Source organism: Strongylocentrotus purpuratus, unplaced genomic scaffold (genome assembly GCF_000002235.5).
Source record: "Strongylocentrotus purpuratus isolate Spur 01 unplaced genomic scaffold, Spur_5.0 spur5_scaffold_10, whole genome shotgun sequence".
Classification (NCBI taxonomy): Eukaryota; Metazoa; Echinodermata; class Echinoidea; order Camarodonta; family Strongylocentrotidae; genus Strongylocentrotus; species Strongylocentrotus purpuratus.
This window is the reverse complement of record NW_022145595.1, coordinates 27,320,258-27,338,433: the sequence shown is the minus strand read 5'-3', so window position 1 is coordinate 27,338,433 and position 18,176 is coordinate 27,320,258. Positions and strand designations below refer to the sequence as shown.

At 37.4% G+C, this 18,176-nt stretch overlaps 1 protein-coding gene across 9 annotated transcripts in view; it reads left to right on the top strand.

The window, feature by feature from the left end:
• Positions 1 to 18,176, top strand: part of LOC105445793 (vinexin-like) — a 100,729-nt gene that overhangs the window by 72,967 nt on the left and 9,586 nt on the right. For all 9 annotated transcript variants that reach the window (XM_030979951.1, XM_030979952.1, XM_030979945.1 and 6 more), the window contains 9 exons: positions 4,409 to 4,482; positions 4,968 to 5,174; positions 8,847 to 8,899; positions 9,595 to 9,709; positions 10,461 to 10,580; positions 10,839 to 10,956; positions 12,327 to 12,652; positions 13,715 to 13,752; positions 15,686 to 15,852. In XM_030979951.1, coding sequence (XP_030835811.1) covers positions 4,409 to 4,482; positions 4,968 to 5,174; positions 8,847 to 8,899; positions 9,595 to 9,709; positions 10,461 to 10,580; positions 10,839 to 10,956; positions 12,327 to 12,652; positions 13,715 to 13,752; positions 15,686 to 15,852 — 1,218 coding nt within the window. The remainder of the gene's footprint in view (positions 1 to 4,408; positions 4,483 to 4,967; positions 5,175 to 8,846; positions 8,900 to 9,594; positions 9,710 to 10,460; positions 10,581 to 10,838; positions 10,957 to 12,326; positions 12,653 to 13,714; positions 13,753 to 15,685; positions 15,853 to 18,176) is intronic.

The following is an 18,176-nucleotide window of genomic DNA, read 5'->3' as shown; positions in this document are numbered from 1 at the left end:
GAACGTCACTTCCGTTCAAAGTACGCTTTCCGTTCACATTGCACGTTGGAGCGCTCTGGAGCGCTCTTAATAAGACCCGCTCCTCAAGACCACCTCGGAAGGTGGACTTCTGGAGCGGTCCAGAAGTCCGCTTCCTGGACCACTTTGAGCATTCTCACTCACCTAAGAATCTGTAATGCAAACTCCACTACTGCTTTTCCTCTGTATCGATCCACTTTCAAAACATGCTTTTTTGAATTCCTGCCAATTTGCTAAGGAATGATCATGACATTCCTGTGTCAACTACAAGGCCACTGTAAGGTGTATTTTCATAGCATAGTCAATGCAAGAATTGTAAATTGGCTTCTATCACATGACTGGTTTGAAATAAGTAAAGTATTTGGTTTAGCTCAGCCAAGTTACTATTGAAAACAATTATAATATTCCTCTTTTCATACAGCGCCCAATACATCGTTACAACGATGTGTCTCAGCGCTTTACAGATATATTGAAGGATGGGTACCTTATATCTGTGCTCAAAATACACTATAAAAATGATGATCTACTCTTTTGCCAATCTCTTATGACCATTCAAAAGATATTTGGATACTACTATAACATAGGTGATAACAGTATCCATTTACTTTTCCTAGCCACTATCCAGATATATATATATATATATTTTATAGTTGAGATGTCCATGTAGACATTGATTTCTCTCATTCGTTCAATCAAATGTTTGCCTGGCAATAAGGGCATGAAAAGGTGTAATCCTAATCATGCTTGTAATTAGAAATATAATTGCTAACACCCTTTAACACCCTTTTGATGGGCACATATTTGTAAATGGCTCTGCACAGTCCATTTCCATCTGGCTGTATTCACCCTAGTTGTAGATAAATTGCTAGCGATGCTGTAATAAACATACAAAACTAGTCTTGCCTATTACCTAGAGATATTGAATTTGATTACGCACCTGTCTGTGAGTCTTGTACCTTGATATAAGTTGCTGATATAATATGAGTAGCAGGTGCCGTTAGATAAAAACTATTTATATTCAAAGTATCATTCAATTCATATAACATTTTTCAAATCAGAATGGTGCTATCTTGGTTGGCTAAGGTTACCAATCATGAATCTCATCATCTGAGAGTGCATTAAGAGGAATGAACAAACAAGTTCAATGCACCTGTATTCTGTTTCTGTAAAGACTTTAATTCTCACTGGTTAGTTCCCTTGTGAGCTTAGTTTTATAAATATGGCCCAGATTTTAAGATTGTAACTCTGTAAATATTTCTGAGGAAATTTCTCATAAAACATGATTGTGAAGACTTTCAAGAAATCTGGGACCTGTTTCACAAAGCCCTTCTTCAATGACAAAAATCAGTGACAAATCTGCTAATAACCAATCAGAATCAAGGATTTCAGTAGCTTATAACAAAAACTGTCATTTGTCACTGATGACAAGTTTTGTGAAACGGGGTCAAGCTCAAAGACAATTTCAATGCACTATTGGTATTGCTTATAGAAATCATATGTTCTCATTTCAATATTTAATGTGTGAGGCTCTTGGAATTCCCCTTGAGTTAATTTCTTGATGGTCTCTGTAATCATGTTTGCAATATTACCAGACAAAAGTGTCTTTCCCCTGCATGCGCTGACCCAGTTAATCAGGTACATTCATTTACGTGCAGTTGTCCGAAAGAAGTTGTAGATGCCATTAACCAGTACTTGCCATGCTACAGCCCATTTAACATACAACAATCCCTTTACAGTGGTTATTTTGAAATGGTCCCCATTTCTCCTAATACCAAGTTTGGCATCACGATGTGACAAGGGGTAGAATTCATCCCCTGTAATTAGTATGATGATACATGTATCATCATGTTTGGTATCCATCTTCAGACTAGATCAAGAAGCTGATGCAATGGACCATAGATAATGAGTTATTAATGATCTAGTGAGGACAGATGGGTACTATCACCTCCTTTTTAGAGTAATATTTGCCAGTTTTCTCATGAAGATGTCTCAGATGAGCAGTTTGCCACTCTTGAGATGATCGGTAGGTGTACAAGATAGTTCAGCCCATCTGGGGGGGCATTTCACAAAACTTGTCATCAGTGACAAATTACATTTTTTATTATAAGCTACTGAAGTCCTTGCTTCTGATTGGTTATCAGCAGATTTGTCATTGATTTTTGTCATTTGTCATTGAAAAAAGGCTTTGAGAAACGGGTCCCTGGTTCTTCCTCTTCACACCTGCACCTTCAACACATAATGTAAAGCAGTGAGCTATCAAAAAAAAAAAAATCAGTTTTTAGATACACACAGAATATTAAGAATACTGAATTAAGAGAAAAGGGCTAGACCGGATCTAAGTTGAATTTATTGAACCAGTTACGAATGTACAATATCTCTATGATAAATCTATGCAAAATTAAATTAAAGTTTTTAGAATTAAATCAAGTTACTTTTTTGAGGTGAAATATATGGTATCGGCTCCTTGTCTTTTTGTCTCCATTTGAAGAAAAAAAAACAATAAAAAGTAAGGACAGCTTGAAGTAATAATGTTTATTTTCATGATAATAGAGATACACATGAGAGGATATCTGGACAATATGCTTTGGGAATTACACTATTATAATTTATTTCGATATCAAGGTACAACATTTTGTTTCTTTTTGAAGATGAGTTTGAAGGTAATATTGTTTTATCTGCCTTTGTGCATTAGCAAGGTGTATGCCTCTATCAGTGTGTATATATATATGCCTCTCCATGCTGATGGCATTTGGAAGCATTCAATACTGAAAGCAAGAGAAAGAGATGCATGGATGTAACTATACCTTGTAGGCATAGGTACAGGAGTGATACAGGAGTGATACAGGAGTGATGAGAGATAACAGATGGTACTGAAGGTCATTGGCATATCTGTCTTCTCTCTCTCTCTCTGTCTCTCTCTGTCTCTCTCTCTGTCTCTTTCCCTCTCTCTCACCCACTCCTCCCTATCTTTATATCTATCTCTCTTTCACCCACTCCTTTCCTCTTTCTCTCTCTCTCTCTCTCTCTCTCTCTCTCTCTCTTTCTCTCTCTCTCTCTCTCTCTCTCTCTCTCTCTCACCCACTCCCTCCCTGTCTTTATATCTCTCTCACACATACCCACTGCCCCCTCTCTCTCTCTCTTTCTCTATTCTCTCTCTCTCTCTCTCTCTATTCTCTCTCTCTCTCTCTCTCTCTCTCTCTCTCTCTCTCTCTCTCTCTCTCTCTCTCTCTCTCTATTCTGTGATTTTCTGAGAGCTTTAAAGATAATATTCAGTTTTTGTAGTAAAGACAGCATCATTTACATTACTAATTGTGTGTGACTTTTATTTGTTTATGTATAGTTTTTTTTTTAATTGTATGTCATTATCATATCATAGATATATTATAATCTATAATTCAAGTAAAATACATCTAGTTGAACTTAAAATATTGACCGTAATTGAATTGAGATTATATATGTCTTTTAGCATGACCGACCTGAAATCATTATGATGCTGGTCTAAGGTTATATCACAAATGTATTTCAAGATTATCGCTTTGATAGGAAGTGATCTCTTCACTCAAAAGTGGTCTTTAAATAGGTCTTGGGTCTCTGAAGTCTTCAGTCAAAACTTAAACTAAAAGATAATATGATTACATCTTCAACAAGGAGACATATCAATTGTCCAGATGGTTGTTTGGAAACATATGTGGAAGATAGTGTATATAAAGTGGGACTGCACTACTTGTAGCTACTTGCGCCCTCTATACAGCCAACAATACCTAAGCGGTACCTGTTGATCCCCATGGTACCCTTTTTTCTTATGTTAATTGAGAGCTGATTTGATGAGATAACTACCTGTCAGTGACCAAGCAGGGAGGTCTAATCCCTCCTGGCCAAACTTGTGCAGATAGGCTTTTAAAAGGAATAATATATCATATATAATGAAAACCTCAATGTATGCTCTGATATATTCTCCAGATTTCTCAATAAATAATGTATACATTTCAAGTCTACTTATTTTTTCTTATTTTATTATATGAACATTAACATTGTCCTTCTTTATTTTCTTTCAAGTTAATAGGCTGGAGAGTACAAGTATAAACATTGGTTTTCACTACTTTATTCTGTGTTTGGTTTGTGCATGTGTATGTTCTATTTTGTGCTGTTTGTTTCATGTCAATCAATGTTATCAGATTTTTTTATTTACAATGTATATTTGTTTTAGAAAAAGAAATTAAGGGCTCATTTTCTTTTCTTTTTAATTCAGGTCAAAATGTCCAGCTAGCTTCTGTCCTCGCTATTGTTCTTTGTAGCTAGCTGCACAGGACAATAATACATTCTCTTGGGTGTAAGGGATTAACTGAAAGTTTGTATTTACAAGAATTGTTTTCTTATTTTTGTTTCATAGCATCTTCTAACACCAAGCCTGTAGTGCAAGACAGCCGGTATGATTACATGAATCAACTCCCATCAGCTGATGTTGTAAGTTATTAACCTGTTGAGTACTGAATTCTCTCATGCCCATAGGAATAATACAAGAACCACTCGGTTCCAGTAGGCAAAGGGTTAAATGTTGAATATCCTCCTTATTAATAGACATTGCCATTAGCAGCTTTCTTTAGATTGTTGAAAGTTTTTAATGTTATATAATTTTGCATAAGTCTTAAATGTTGGATATAACCTTGCTGATTTTGAAGTAAACTGCTGAGGATTGTTATTTTGTGCGTTACGGCAGTAGTTTGCCATCTTTTCTTACAATACTTGTTTTCTTTCATTTGGTAACAAAAAGAAAATGAGCAAGAAAATGTATACTCCTCTTTTAATTTTTGTTCTTCCCCATAATGCTTTACACTGTTATATTTTTCTAAGGGTTTGGGGGAAAATTTTGATTTTACCGTGCATGAGTTATTTGTCATTAATCAGTTATCTTTTGAATATTTTCTAAATCTCCTTGTGACACTTTACAGAGGCAGATCAGTGAGAAGAAACCACGTCAAGTCCGAGAGCCAGACGCCTCCTACAACAAAAGCCTTCCTGAGTACCTTCCTATCAAGTCCCCATCCATCTCAGACGATCGTTTCGATGATTTTGATTTCTCACCGCCCGTCACTGTCACAGCAACCAAACAGGAGGTACTTCCCAAAGTTGAACGTACTCCCTCTCTAGAATACAAGGTGGGGATTTTGAAATATTTAGGCACGGGCATGGAACATGGACGATCCAGCTAGCACGGTCATGCAGTGGTGGTGGTGGTGGTGCTTTTCACTTCTAGCAAATTAAAATGATTGCATTCAGCCTGCCTAGATACTCTGAACAAGCAATTTGAGAGAAAGAAGGGCATTTACTCAATCTAAAAGTTTACAAGATCTCCGTGTATGAGTTATCACCCTTCAGGGCAGGCACTCAGTAAATGATACGAGAGTGAAGCCTTTCCTTTCTCTTGTTTTGCAAACAAAATCTTTTCTGTTTCTTTTAATTTTGCACGGACTGGTGTGACATTACAAATTATGAAATAAAGATAAAGAAATAATTGACTTTTGAAGAACTTTCAACAATTTTGGAGGTTGAATACAATCTAGATATGACTATTCTTACTTAGATTTAGATTTATGTAGGTAGTTGATTAGGGAAGATAGACTATGATGTAGCAGTTCAGAGATAAATACAAACAGAAAGATAGATAGAAAGAGATTGACTGAAATGAAGACAAACAGAAAGATAGATAGAAAGAGAAAGACTGAGATAGAAATGTAGAGCTAGATTTGCATAGATAGAAACAAAATATTTGTAGATGAAATATATAAAGATGGGTAGAAGATAAACATCTAATTAGAGATAGATGTAGATGTAGAGATAGATAGGATAGAGAGAGCTCACCAAGCAGTAGATCATGGGAATTACAGCAGGCCCTAATTTTTAAAATCTAATATCTCAAAATAGGCGACTCTTGTTGTAATGAGAGAATGAAATGTCCTCAGTACCAAAATCTCCTGACTTATTACCCCTTTTACATTTGATACAGGTCACACATTTCCCTCATTCATGATAATAATGGTTAACTAAACATTCAAAGATTTCAAATTTTTAGCATGTTTTGATGTGATTTCCCCCTTTAACTCCATTCCATTCCAAGCCATTTTGGTTTTCATTGAAAACAATTTGCAGTGTTTATTTTTTTCTTCAAAAAAGTTTGTTGAATATGAATTGGTCTCATAGCCTTCTTACATTCTGTGTGAGCGATAATTAAGGATCATCTTAAAGATTCTATGTCCCTTTGGCAGCCAACATCATATTCTGTATTACTTTGCAGGAATTATGAATATGTCATGTATGTCCTATCTGTGAAATTTAAACGTCAGTAGTGTCCTAATTTTCAAATTATGCAAGGAAACCTGTTTACTTGCTAGACTTCACTGTCAGACACTATTGAGTGACTGACTGGCTTTCTTTCTTCTTTGGTAATAATATACATAAAATGAGCTGTAAAGGGTACATGAGCATTTTTCTACATCAATAACCCACTTCTTGTAATGGCCAAAATTAAACTAATTGAATCTTTGCGCATCATAAAACGTACAACCATTCAGTATAATGGTCTGAAAATCAGACTATTACTTACTGACTCTATAGTTCCTAAGTCGATTCGACAACTAATAGTCGTTATTTTCCCACTTAAAGACATTTTCAAGCCCCCTTTCAAATGCCGTTGGAATTTAACCTTTTCGTTTTTGGGGCCTGCAAATGGGACATAGTACCTTTAATCAATTGGCAATAGGAATGTGTGATTAGCTAGAACAGGTGGATGAACTAAGAGATAGATCTATTATCAAGGTAGGTGATCTACTTAGATGGAAGGGGTGTATAGAGTTCAGACATTTAACGGCACATTTAAAGAAGTAAAGCAAGATAATATATCACTGGAAAGAAAAGGACTTAGGAGGATCTGAAGTGGTGTTGTGATTGACTCATTGGTCTTTGTAATGGTGCTTAAGGTCAGTTCCCTTCACATGATATGCAGATCTGATTGAGACAAGATAGCAGAAAACTTAATTACACCACTACCTCCTATGATGATAGAAGAAAGAAGCTCAACGTGCCTTCATTGTTACTCCTAAGTATGGCAGGTTTAGTGATCGAGATCTAGGCAAAACTTACGATTGATGGTTGCCATCAATGGTAACTACCATGGAAACCTTTATTTTGATTGGCTGTTGATTGCCAGTAAACAGAAAAGAAATAATATCTTCGGGTTTCATAGAGAAACAGTTGAGCTCAGTAGGAAGAAGATTTGTAATAAAAGATGATTATGATATAACAATTAGGAAATACTTTAGTACTGATCTACATGTGTAAGTTGAAAGTCAGTCAAAATGTAGAACTATTTTACAAGCCAATTCTTCCACAGAGGAAAGGAAGACCTTGTAAGTAGGGGTCCCTTTAAGTTGTATTCATCATTGTCATGTCCATCAATTGATTAGGATGAGCCAGGGGAGGATGAACAGTTGAGTTGTGATAGATGAGCTGATGAGTGAAAACAGGTGGACCTACTAAACAAGGTCTGGTTGACCTAGACTACATCAGTGACATACCTGGCAAACCCATCTATACTACAGTACATGTATTCTCATACATGAGTAGACTACCGGTACATTCTGTGCTGTGCTGTGCTGTGTTGTGTTGTGTCATAGACAATTTTCATTCAGTGCTGTTGCTGTGAACAGATGCTATAAAGTTGATTTTGAAGTTGTAGCTGTTATGCTGCCAGTGGGGTTGCTATGTTAGGCCTGCCTATGACAAGCAAAGAGATGATCCATGTACAGGATGAAGGAGTCAGTATTACCACCTAATTGAGGTCATTGTGTTAAAAGCTGATGCAAGTCAACATACCTCTATCTCTTTCATCCCCCCCCCCCCCCCCCCCCCCCGCTTCCCCTCACCCCCACCCCAAAGAAAAATATATAATAAATTGTAAAAAGAAATAGAATAGGATGTTTAAAAACTCAGTAATTAATGGCATAGTAAAGCTAGCTCACAGTTCAATTATAAAGGATACATGTACCTAGTGTAACTTGTTTTTTAAAGTCGTTATACATCAGTGCTCCACACAAATAACTTTTCTCTGGGTCTAGAGTATTATATAAAGGGTCCTAGTCTTGTAAGGGGGCTGGGGGAGTCCATTGTTAATATTTATTAATTAATACTTGTGTTTACTAGACCCCTATTATTGCCAGGCCCTCTTTGCATAACATTCAAGGTTTTATATTGATTAAGGTGGGCAATTGTAAACAGGATATTGCTATGTTGGGTAGGCCTTAGAAAAGCTTCCATACAATGTGTTCAGAATGCTTTACATGCATCATGTATCTCTAAAGGATAAACAACTGAGATACCTGATCACCCCACCTACTGGTCATCTGTACATACGATCCTAAGTTATTCTCTTGTTATTGTTGACTGTGTATAGCGAGACCCTCTGGAAAATGAGCAAAAGGTCACACTGATCACTGACCATTAGGTTAGTATTGGACCCAAAAGGTCACTCTGATCACTGACCATTAGGATAGTATTGGCACTAAAAGGTCATGCCATTGGGTTTGGATTGCAGGGGTAGGACAGGTGATAATGCTGTATGTTGAGATCCAGGGCCTGTTACCATTGATGGTAACTTTGCTACTAATGGTAACTACCATGGTAACAGGGCTCAACAGCCAATCAAAATCAAGGTTTCCATGGAAGTTACCATTGATGGCAAAGTTACCATCAATGGTAAGTTTTGTGCAACAGGCCCAGAAGCTGTCGTTTGTCTATCCATGCTATATCGCGTTTTTTCACTTTCTCAATTTCAGCTGACGAGGGCCAGTGCCATAGCTGTATACCCCTTCACGGCACAAAGCAAAAAGTAAGTCTTCTAAATTGCTTGAATTGGAAAATTCTTGAGATTTACATATTATCTATTGAGAGCCAGAATGTCCCTCAACTGATGAAAGCAAAAATTCCATTTTTGAAAGCACATTGCCTTGCACAGTACTCATATAGTATGTGTATGTGCATATTAGCAATAGACCAGTTGGTATTTAGCTTTGGTACAAATAACCCCCTGAATATCCACAGATCTTTAACACATAGAGACGTCCCACTTTGTGCATTTTAGAACAAACGGTGCCAAAGTGATGGAGGTGCTTCATGAATACCTCTTGTTAGCGCTCTCGACAAGAATACTTCTACCTGTGTAATAGAGAATTTACTACCTGTACATACATGAATAATGATTTCATAACTTTCATGAACATGTATCCTGTAATTGTCTCAGTGGGTTTTACCATGTTTGGTCCAAATGACCTTAATATGCCTATGAGCAGGGTATATCTATGAACTGGCTTATTGACTCCAATAACTGATGTAATAAGAATTACTGTGTGCATTGAAACGCACACAATACAGATGTGACTATTATTATGATAATGATGCTCTGAATGATAGTATGGATCTTCATGAAAGTTTGTGATTTGATGATGATGACAATAATGATGATGATGATGATGATGATGATGATATGTCAGTGAAAATGTATGACAATGTTACTTTCTGTTATAGAGAGCTGAGTTTCAAGAAGGGTGATACCATTTACCTGACGAGGGAGATCGATAAGAACTGGGTGGAGGGAGAGCATCACGGCAATAAAGGCATCTTCCCAAGGACATATGTAGAGGTAAGATGGTGACAGAATTATATCTAAATGAATTTCATTCACATGTACTAGAAGGACTCATATTCAGACACAAAGAATCCTTTTCAGCAAATTGTGTGTCATTGAAATGATTGTAAGCTATTCACAAAAAAAGAAAGACAAAAAAAAGATCAGAAAGAGAGTAATATAATGAAATGAACTGGCATACACATTGGCAAGCAAAAATGACTTCATCAATATTAAAATGAGAATGCAAAAGGAATTTTCCTTTAAAGATACAAGGAGACAGAAATGATTCTGAATTGAAGTAATGAAAGTTTGAAAGATAAACAACAAAGAATATAGGATTGAACATTAGATAAGATGAGAGAAACAAAGATATTAAGGATGAAAAGACATAATATTTAAGGAGCAGACCACTCACATGTAAAGCCAGAGTGACGAAAGAAAAGATAAAAGGAAAGATGGACAAGTATTGAAAAAAGGGTGTTAAAAACAATGAAATAGACAAAGAACAGCATATACAGTAGGCTTGCGGATGCACCATGTGAGGTCGGTAATCAGTCCTGAAAAGGACTGTTGGTTATCTTTCTTGGCTTATACATAGTAGTTCTAAGGAGAACTATAGCGCTTAGAGAGGATGGGTGGCGGGAGTGGCTCGACGTTTCAAACAGGTTGACTATCCGTCGTCAGGATTGAAAGAACAGCATGTCAGAAATGAAGAGGAGATACCTCATCTAACAAGACATAATTTCCTTGTTTGATGTTTTAGATTGTAACCAGTATTGAAGAAGCAAGGAATCTGCAAGTCAACGCACCAAGCGCAGAAGGAAAAGGCAGAGCTAAGTACAGATTCAAAGGAGAAACAGCCAATGAGCTTTCAGTCAATAAGGTGAGAATAAAAAAATATGGTTACTATGGCAACAGAAAAGAAAGTATATTGATATATAGTTTAGAGTGATCGTCCAACCCATACCGTAATTTCTTTCCTAAATGTAAATATACATTAAAATTTGAAATACCAAGTCGTAGATTATATATATGTGACTATGCTGGGATAAGCAAGAATTCAGCATATAACAAAGTGATATTATATATTTATTGATTGCTACTGTCCATCTCACTCTTTCTCTCTGTCTTGTATTTTTAGGGTGAGATTGTGGATCTGGTGAGGAAGATAGATAATAACTGGTGGGAGGTTCGTCATGGCAACAAGGCTGGCATTGTACCGGTGGCTTATCTGGATGTACTAAGGGAGCCACAGCAAGGTATGCTGATCATATATTCCATTTTCTCTCAAAATAATGAATCAACTTGTAGGACTCGCCTGGAGTTCTATGTAATGTTAAACTAAAACAACTATCTCTCATTGGTAACAAAAATGGTCAAAGTTGGTCAACATTCTGGAAACGGCCTTCATATATCCAGCTGCAACAATCAATGTAATGAATGATTGTAATCTTTAAATCTTTCTTTGCCTACTTATCTATCTGAAAAAAAAGTTTAAACAAATATTCTTCCCTCATTTCTTTTTTTAGATTTCCTGGGTATATGATTGCAAAATGTGATCTAAGAGTGTAGTTCAAGTTCTGATGAGATGTCACATTCTCAATTCTGTGGTTGATTCCTAGTATTGAATGTTGCATTTCTGTTTGTGTCTATAGGCACTCATGGCCAGTCAAGGGTTAAAGGCATCGTTTAACAATGTTAAATCTGAGATACATGGCCCTACATGTTATCAGTGTCTGTGATATGGTGTAATATTGAAGCCCTAAAAAAATTGCACTTCAAAATGATCATGAAGTGTCTCAAAAAAGTAAAAATCTTTGAGTGACCGGTTTTACCATACGCATTTTCCCCAATAGACTTGGCAAACAGTTTGGACATGGCAAACAGTTTGGACATTTCTAATTCCAATCATAAAAATCTTGATAATCAGACAGGCGATCAGCTTGTAAAAGTCATGAGACTCCTGACTGACATAATGGTTGATAATTATGATTGCAGCATGATCTGAAGCCAGGATTCTGTTTCAGAATCTGAGGCATTGTGTAGCATGAATGCCAATCATATAAAGTTCAATCATCAGCATAAGTCATGTGACAGGTCACATGACCATTGTTTACCAACATACCTGCCATTTCATACCAGGGCATGCATGCATCCTGTTTTGATCACACCCATACCAGAATACAGGCAAGGTCAATGCACACCAGAATAGAGTACAACATTGATGGTATGCATAGGAACAGGGTTGCATTTAGTCTGTTGCTGTGTACACCAACAATTTTGTTGTGGAATATTGACTTCATATACATTGTACATGTAGTATCATTATTAATAGTTTGTCATTGTGTCATTTATTCATTTGTTCAGCTATCTAATAAAGACAAATGAAAGTAATCTTAATATTAAGTGCCAGACTAGGCCCGTACCTCAAAATACATGTAAATGTATATATGTAAATAGGCATGAATTACATATACCAGTTTTCAACTATAAAAAATGGACATCAAGCTTTGCTTCTTTCTTTTTTCTTTTGCTCTTTAGTAATTAATTATCCATGCTACAGGTATGTAAAAAGTTGAGAATGTTAGAAATAATAGCAGTGATAATTTAAAATTGTTCTTCTAATCAGGGTTGTCATCACCCCAGCCAAAGTCTCCTGCCAGCTCCGGTGGTGGGCGTGGCCCTCTGAGCCCCAACCAGGCACCCCGGTCTCCCTCCATCCAGGCACACCGGTCCCCATCAACCCAGGCACCCCGGTCCCCCTCCACCCAGGCACCCCGATCCCCTTCAGCACCGGCAGATAATCTCTACCAACCCAGTAGTCCTTACCAGTCAGATACGCCTACACTTGGTAGACAGCAACCCTCCCACCAGAACAGGGCGGGGCAAGGATCGAGGAGTGGTGGTGGTGGTGGTCAGAGGGGGATGCAACCAACAGGTGGCAGACCTGCTCAGGTGGGTATAATCTACACATCTTACCTGGTTGATACATCAAGGGGTCATTGACACAAAGACTTAACACCATTTTGGCCATTTTGAGAAAAAGTGGTTTATGTGTCACTGAGCATTTGGGCCTTAAGGAGTTACGTCTATGTTTCACTAGCCATTGACTTCAATAGGGTGTTGGGTGGAGTTAAGTCTTTGTGTTTTCTGAAAAGCTTACATTTTTCTGAACATTTTGATATCTAATACTCATTTTGGCAAAATATGGAGTTACGTCTTTGTGTCACTGAACCCTCAACATGTACTTGCTACCTACTGGAGGTAGAATCTAGGAGTGGTTTCAATTCCAATCTACCAGTCTACCAGTGATCTGGATTTGCACAATTTCATGCCACAGAGCAAACAAAAAAAGTTGCAAATCCCCAATTTTTTGCTGTAAAAATTGCTGCTGTCAATAGTTCACAAAAGTTTCTGGTTTTGCAGTATTCCATTTCACCTCTCATGTATAGTACCTGTAGTATCTCTAACAATGGAATCTCCCTGCCAACCATTATATATTCATGGATCTTGAAGCCCCACTGCACTACTTATAACTACTTGCGCCCTCTATATAGCAAACAATGCCTAATCAGTGACCATTGGTCCACCATGATCCTCTTTTTCTTATGTTAAGTGAGAGCTGATTTTATGAGATAACCACATATCAAGTGACCTTGCAGGGTGATCTAATCCCTCCTGTAAACTAGTACAGATGGGCTTTAACTCTTTTGTAGAAATTTAACTAGTAAATAATTGAACTTTGCTTTTTCAATTCTAGAAGCAAATTATTTGATCGCTGTAATACTTTTGGACTAGATAATCACACATAGTCAATTCACACCTAACATTGCAAATCTGATTTCAATAATAGATTATTTCCAATAACTTATATTTTTATTTTTTTAAAGACATTGGGATATCCAACCAAGCCGCCCTAAATGTCCATGCATTGTTTGATAATTTGAGGTGATTTTTTTTTCTCTCTGGAACCATTTCTATTTATTTGTTAATACTCATCTTTTATTATCCCTTTAGAATGCTGGCTTCCATCAAAAACGTCCCGATGGTGAAAGGTACGTATATGTTTCCATGCCAACCATTGAGTTCTATTACATTTTTGCCAATTTTACTCAATAATGGTGTCAATAATACAATCTGATATTTGTATAGCACTCATATCCACCATGCAAGGTACTCAAAGTGCTCCATTATTACTCCGGCTCCAGCCAAGTTTGATCAACATTCATGTAGAGTCAGTTGGTCTCGCTGTCTGATTTCTGATTTGGATTATTTCTAGGGTTAGGGTTATGGTTATGTATAGTGTTCAGTCATAGAGTTACAGGCCCGAATCCACTAAGAAGGTTTGTAGACAAACCTAGGAGTTTCAGACCAAGGTTTGTCTGAACCTTGGTCTGAAACGTATCTAAACGCGTCATATGATGCCGCACATAAACCTAGGTTTGTCAACAAACCTCCTTTGTGAATTCGGGCCAAAGTGTTCAGCATTGTGTTTCCTCAGAAAAAAAAGGATATTATAAAGCCATTTTTGACAACTGTACGTGAAGCTTCACTCCTAGAAACTAAACTAACTTACTATCATGTACTAGTTTTACATGTATATTGTGGTAAAGGATAGGCATTCCCTTTGTGAAAGATATAGCAAAAATTCGCAGAAAAAGTTAAACCCTTAAATACACCAACACAGATATGATAACAGGGTAATATGTTGTAGGTAGACAATATATGTTAATTCTACATAGCCCGACTTCTCATGGACTGTTTTGTTTTGTTTAAACTTCGCTGTTTGACTTTACATTTACTTTTAGGATTGTTTGGCAGATAGTACATATATATTCATAAATTTAGAAATAACTCTTGAGTGATGCCCAAACTTAAAATGTACCAATCACCTGATATAGTATAGCTAGAATGTATAAAATCAATGCTGTCAAACTGAACCTGGCATTCTATAGATTAAAGGTAATGCAAAGTTTTGGGAAATTTAGAAAATTGGATAGATAGTAATTCTTTAGAATTTTGATATATTTGGATGCCCCTGTGGATGTATTATAAGCACTACTTAATTTAGCCCCCTCAAACACTTCTGCTTTTGAGAAATTGAATAATCAAAATTTACTGGTGCTCTCGGTAAATTCCAAATATTTCAAATAGCGCCTTAGACCATTCCATGGTAGCTGCGACAATGAAAATCTCGGAATATGCCGTTCTGATATCAAACTGGAATAGAAAATTGGTTGATTGTAGTCAAGAAACATTGTTTTAAAGCTATAGTAATATCAGGCTCGAGAGCGAGCTATACAACATAAAGAGTTTATTATTTACAGTTTCATAACTTTAGACTCAATTTCAACCGCGACAACGATCACTGAATATTGTAGGATTGCATATGCTTCCAATATGTTCATTTGAACCAAATTCATGACCCCACACCAAAACTTTGTATTACCTTTAAGGTATAAGAAAAAATAAAGATTAATATTAAGCCCAGTGTATGGAACCCAAGTCCAAATTGGGTCCAGTATTCTTTGCAAGCATGTCTGCGTGCATCAACTAGTTTACTCTGCTCAACAAGTCATGCTTATGTATTCTGTCATGTCTCTTTATAGAAGTCAATTTGAAGCTCCTATTTGATGATAATAATAGTTTGTTCTTGTAGATCTTATGCAGGCCCTCTCAAAGCACTTTACATATATATATTATTACCCTGGTCATTGGATTCAGGCTTACCCGCACACAACGTATGCACACTTTCCACTCCCTAGGGAGCATTCCAGCCAGGCGTCATTTTTCCAAGCACACACTTGCTCGTCTAATGAATACAGTACAGCGACATGGTACTCCTTGCATCAAGAGCAACACATCTTTGGGAGATTTTAGATTACCTTTGGATTATCTTCAAAGATTAAACTATTATTATCATTATCGTATTCATTATTGTCGTTGTTGTTTATTATTAATGTCACTATCATAATGATTGCATTGTAGATTCCGTGCAGTGTACAGCTACCAGCCTAGCAACGATGATGAGCTAGAGATCATGGAAGGAGAAACGGTGGTTGTCATGGAGAAATGTGATGATGGTTGGTATGTGGGATTCTCAGAAGCAACAGGACGATTCGGTACCTTCCCTGGGAACTACGTGCAGAGACTATGTAAGTCATAATCATTGTTTTCCAATGAAATCGCTCAGCTCAGTATAAATGTATTGTGTTTTTAAGACCAGGGGGGTACTTCATAAAGCTGTGCTTTAAGTTACACATGACTTTACGAATGACTTAAATATCAAGAGCAAAATGAGATTCTCAAATCCTTTTAATTGCATAAGCTAAAGTTGAAATATGCAGATGTAGATCAACCTTATCAGTATTAACAAAATATTTTAATGCAAAGTGTATTATTGGCTACAATTTAATTGAGATTATGGGAAATACAGTCACACTTTGTTATAATGTCAGCAAAAACTTTGGGCATCCAATTTTGCTCTTCATATTCATATCATTTGTAAAGTCATTCCTAACTTTACGCCCCAGAAGGGCCGTCAATTGACACAGGTTGAACACCATTCAGCTTTCGACGGGCAATATGTGTGTGTGTATTTTTTTTTTGGGGGGGGGGGGCAGAAATCAATGGTTCATTCCACATAGTCTTCTAATTTGTTCCGGTTTAAAATACAGGGGATATGGGCATGATGATGATGATGATGATGATGATGACGATGATGATGACGATGAGGATGAGGATGAGGATGACGATGACGATGATGATGATGATGATGATGATGATGATGATGGTGGTGGTGATGGTAAAGATGATGGTGATTTTGATGGTGATGGTTGATGATGATGATGATGGTGATGATAATGATGATAATGATGATGATGAAGATGTTGGTTTCTTTCCATGGATGTATATGAGGATGTTCGTAGTAATAGCGATATACTTCTTAATTGCTTGTAGCGAGGAGCCATTGCGGTCCTTCATATCAGTGATTGATGTAGCAACCATGATGATAACTTTCAGTCTTTTCAAATGGCTCATTGAGTGTATGTTGTACATTGAGTGTATGTTGCACTCTCGTGTGAACTCAAACTATAAATCATGGGAAAAAGCTTCAGGAATTGGGTCTATTAGATCCCTATTATTCAGAGGGGATGAATGAATAGATCATCCCCCTGAACAATAGGTATTATCTAGACCATGATATTTAGGACTATAGATGATCATCATTTATTGCCTAGTAACCTTGGTACTAGTCCACAGTTGAGCTGGTGTAAAGAATGACTATTGATCAATGAATCACATTTAATGATGGTCGACGTGTGCCAGATGTCTGTGAAGCTTACACAATGTCGCTTCATACTTGTGTTGCGTGCCTTACCCACATCAAAGAAACATTTCACCCATTAAATCTCTTCTACAGCTGTGTCTGAAATTAGTTTATATTCTTGAAAATCCCTCAACCAAGCACATTGAATCGTACGTATTTTGTAGCACTTAAAATAGGTGACGTGTAACACATAAGCAATTACATATAAGAAAGAAAGTCATGACTTTTTAATGAGGGGAGGGGGGGGGGGTAGCAAACTGATAATATCATGTGAACACTGTGATAGGATGTGTACAAACATTTTGATTGTTACCCTGACAACTAGATCCTAGATAATTTCCGCTTTAAATTCATTCCCCCATAGTGGGGGCGGGATTTGGAGAGAGAGGGGGCAGAGGGACAGCTAGAAAGGGGAAGAGAGAGGGGGGGAAGAGAGACAAAAAAAAGAGGTAGAGAGAGAAAAAAATAGAGAGGCAGAGAGAGGAGGAAGGAGGAGAGGTAGTACAAATCAGTGGATCAAGCTAAGGGGTTTAGGGGGTTTAAACCTCCCTCCCCCCCCCCCCGAAAAAAAAAGTAAACCCCCCTCAAAAAAAAAAATATATTGGTCAGCACTTATTTCAAATTTTGGCCCCCCCTCCCCCCTTCTTGGAAAATCCTGGATCTGCCAGTGGGTCAACCCCCACCCTCACTCCCCCCTCACCCCCCCCCCCCCCCTTATAGCAAAAAGCTAGATCTGCCCCTGCAAGGGCATAAACACAGATAGACGTGAGGGGCTGGTGACTCTGTCTCACCAGCTTCTGTGTCAGGAAGCTTGAACAAAAATCATGTCGCATTATTGAATTAAGGCCTTTGTTGTTTTAAAGGCCCACTGCACTACTTGTAGCTACTCGCGCCCTCTATATAACAAACAATGCCTAATCGGTGACCATTGGTCCCCCATGATCCTCTTTGTCTTACGTTAACTGAGAGCTGAGTTTATGAGATAACCACCTGTCCAGTGACCTTGCAGAGCGGTCTAATCCCTCCCGTAAACTAGTACAGATAAGCTTTAAAGTTGCTCAAGCATGGGTATATAGAGGGCAGCACACGGACGTTCGCACAGGAGCGTAATATCCATTAGCTCAGTGTTATGTAGTGATAGCCAAGTTG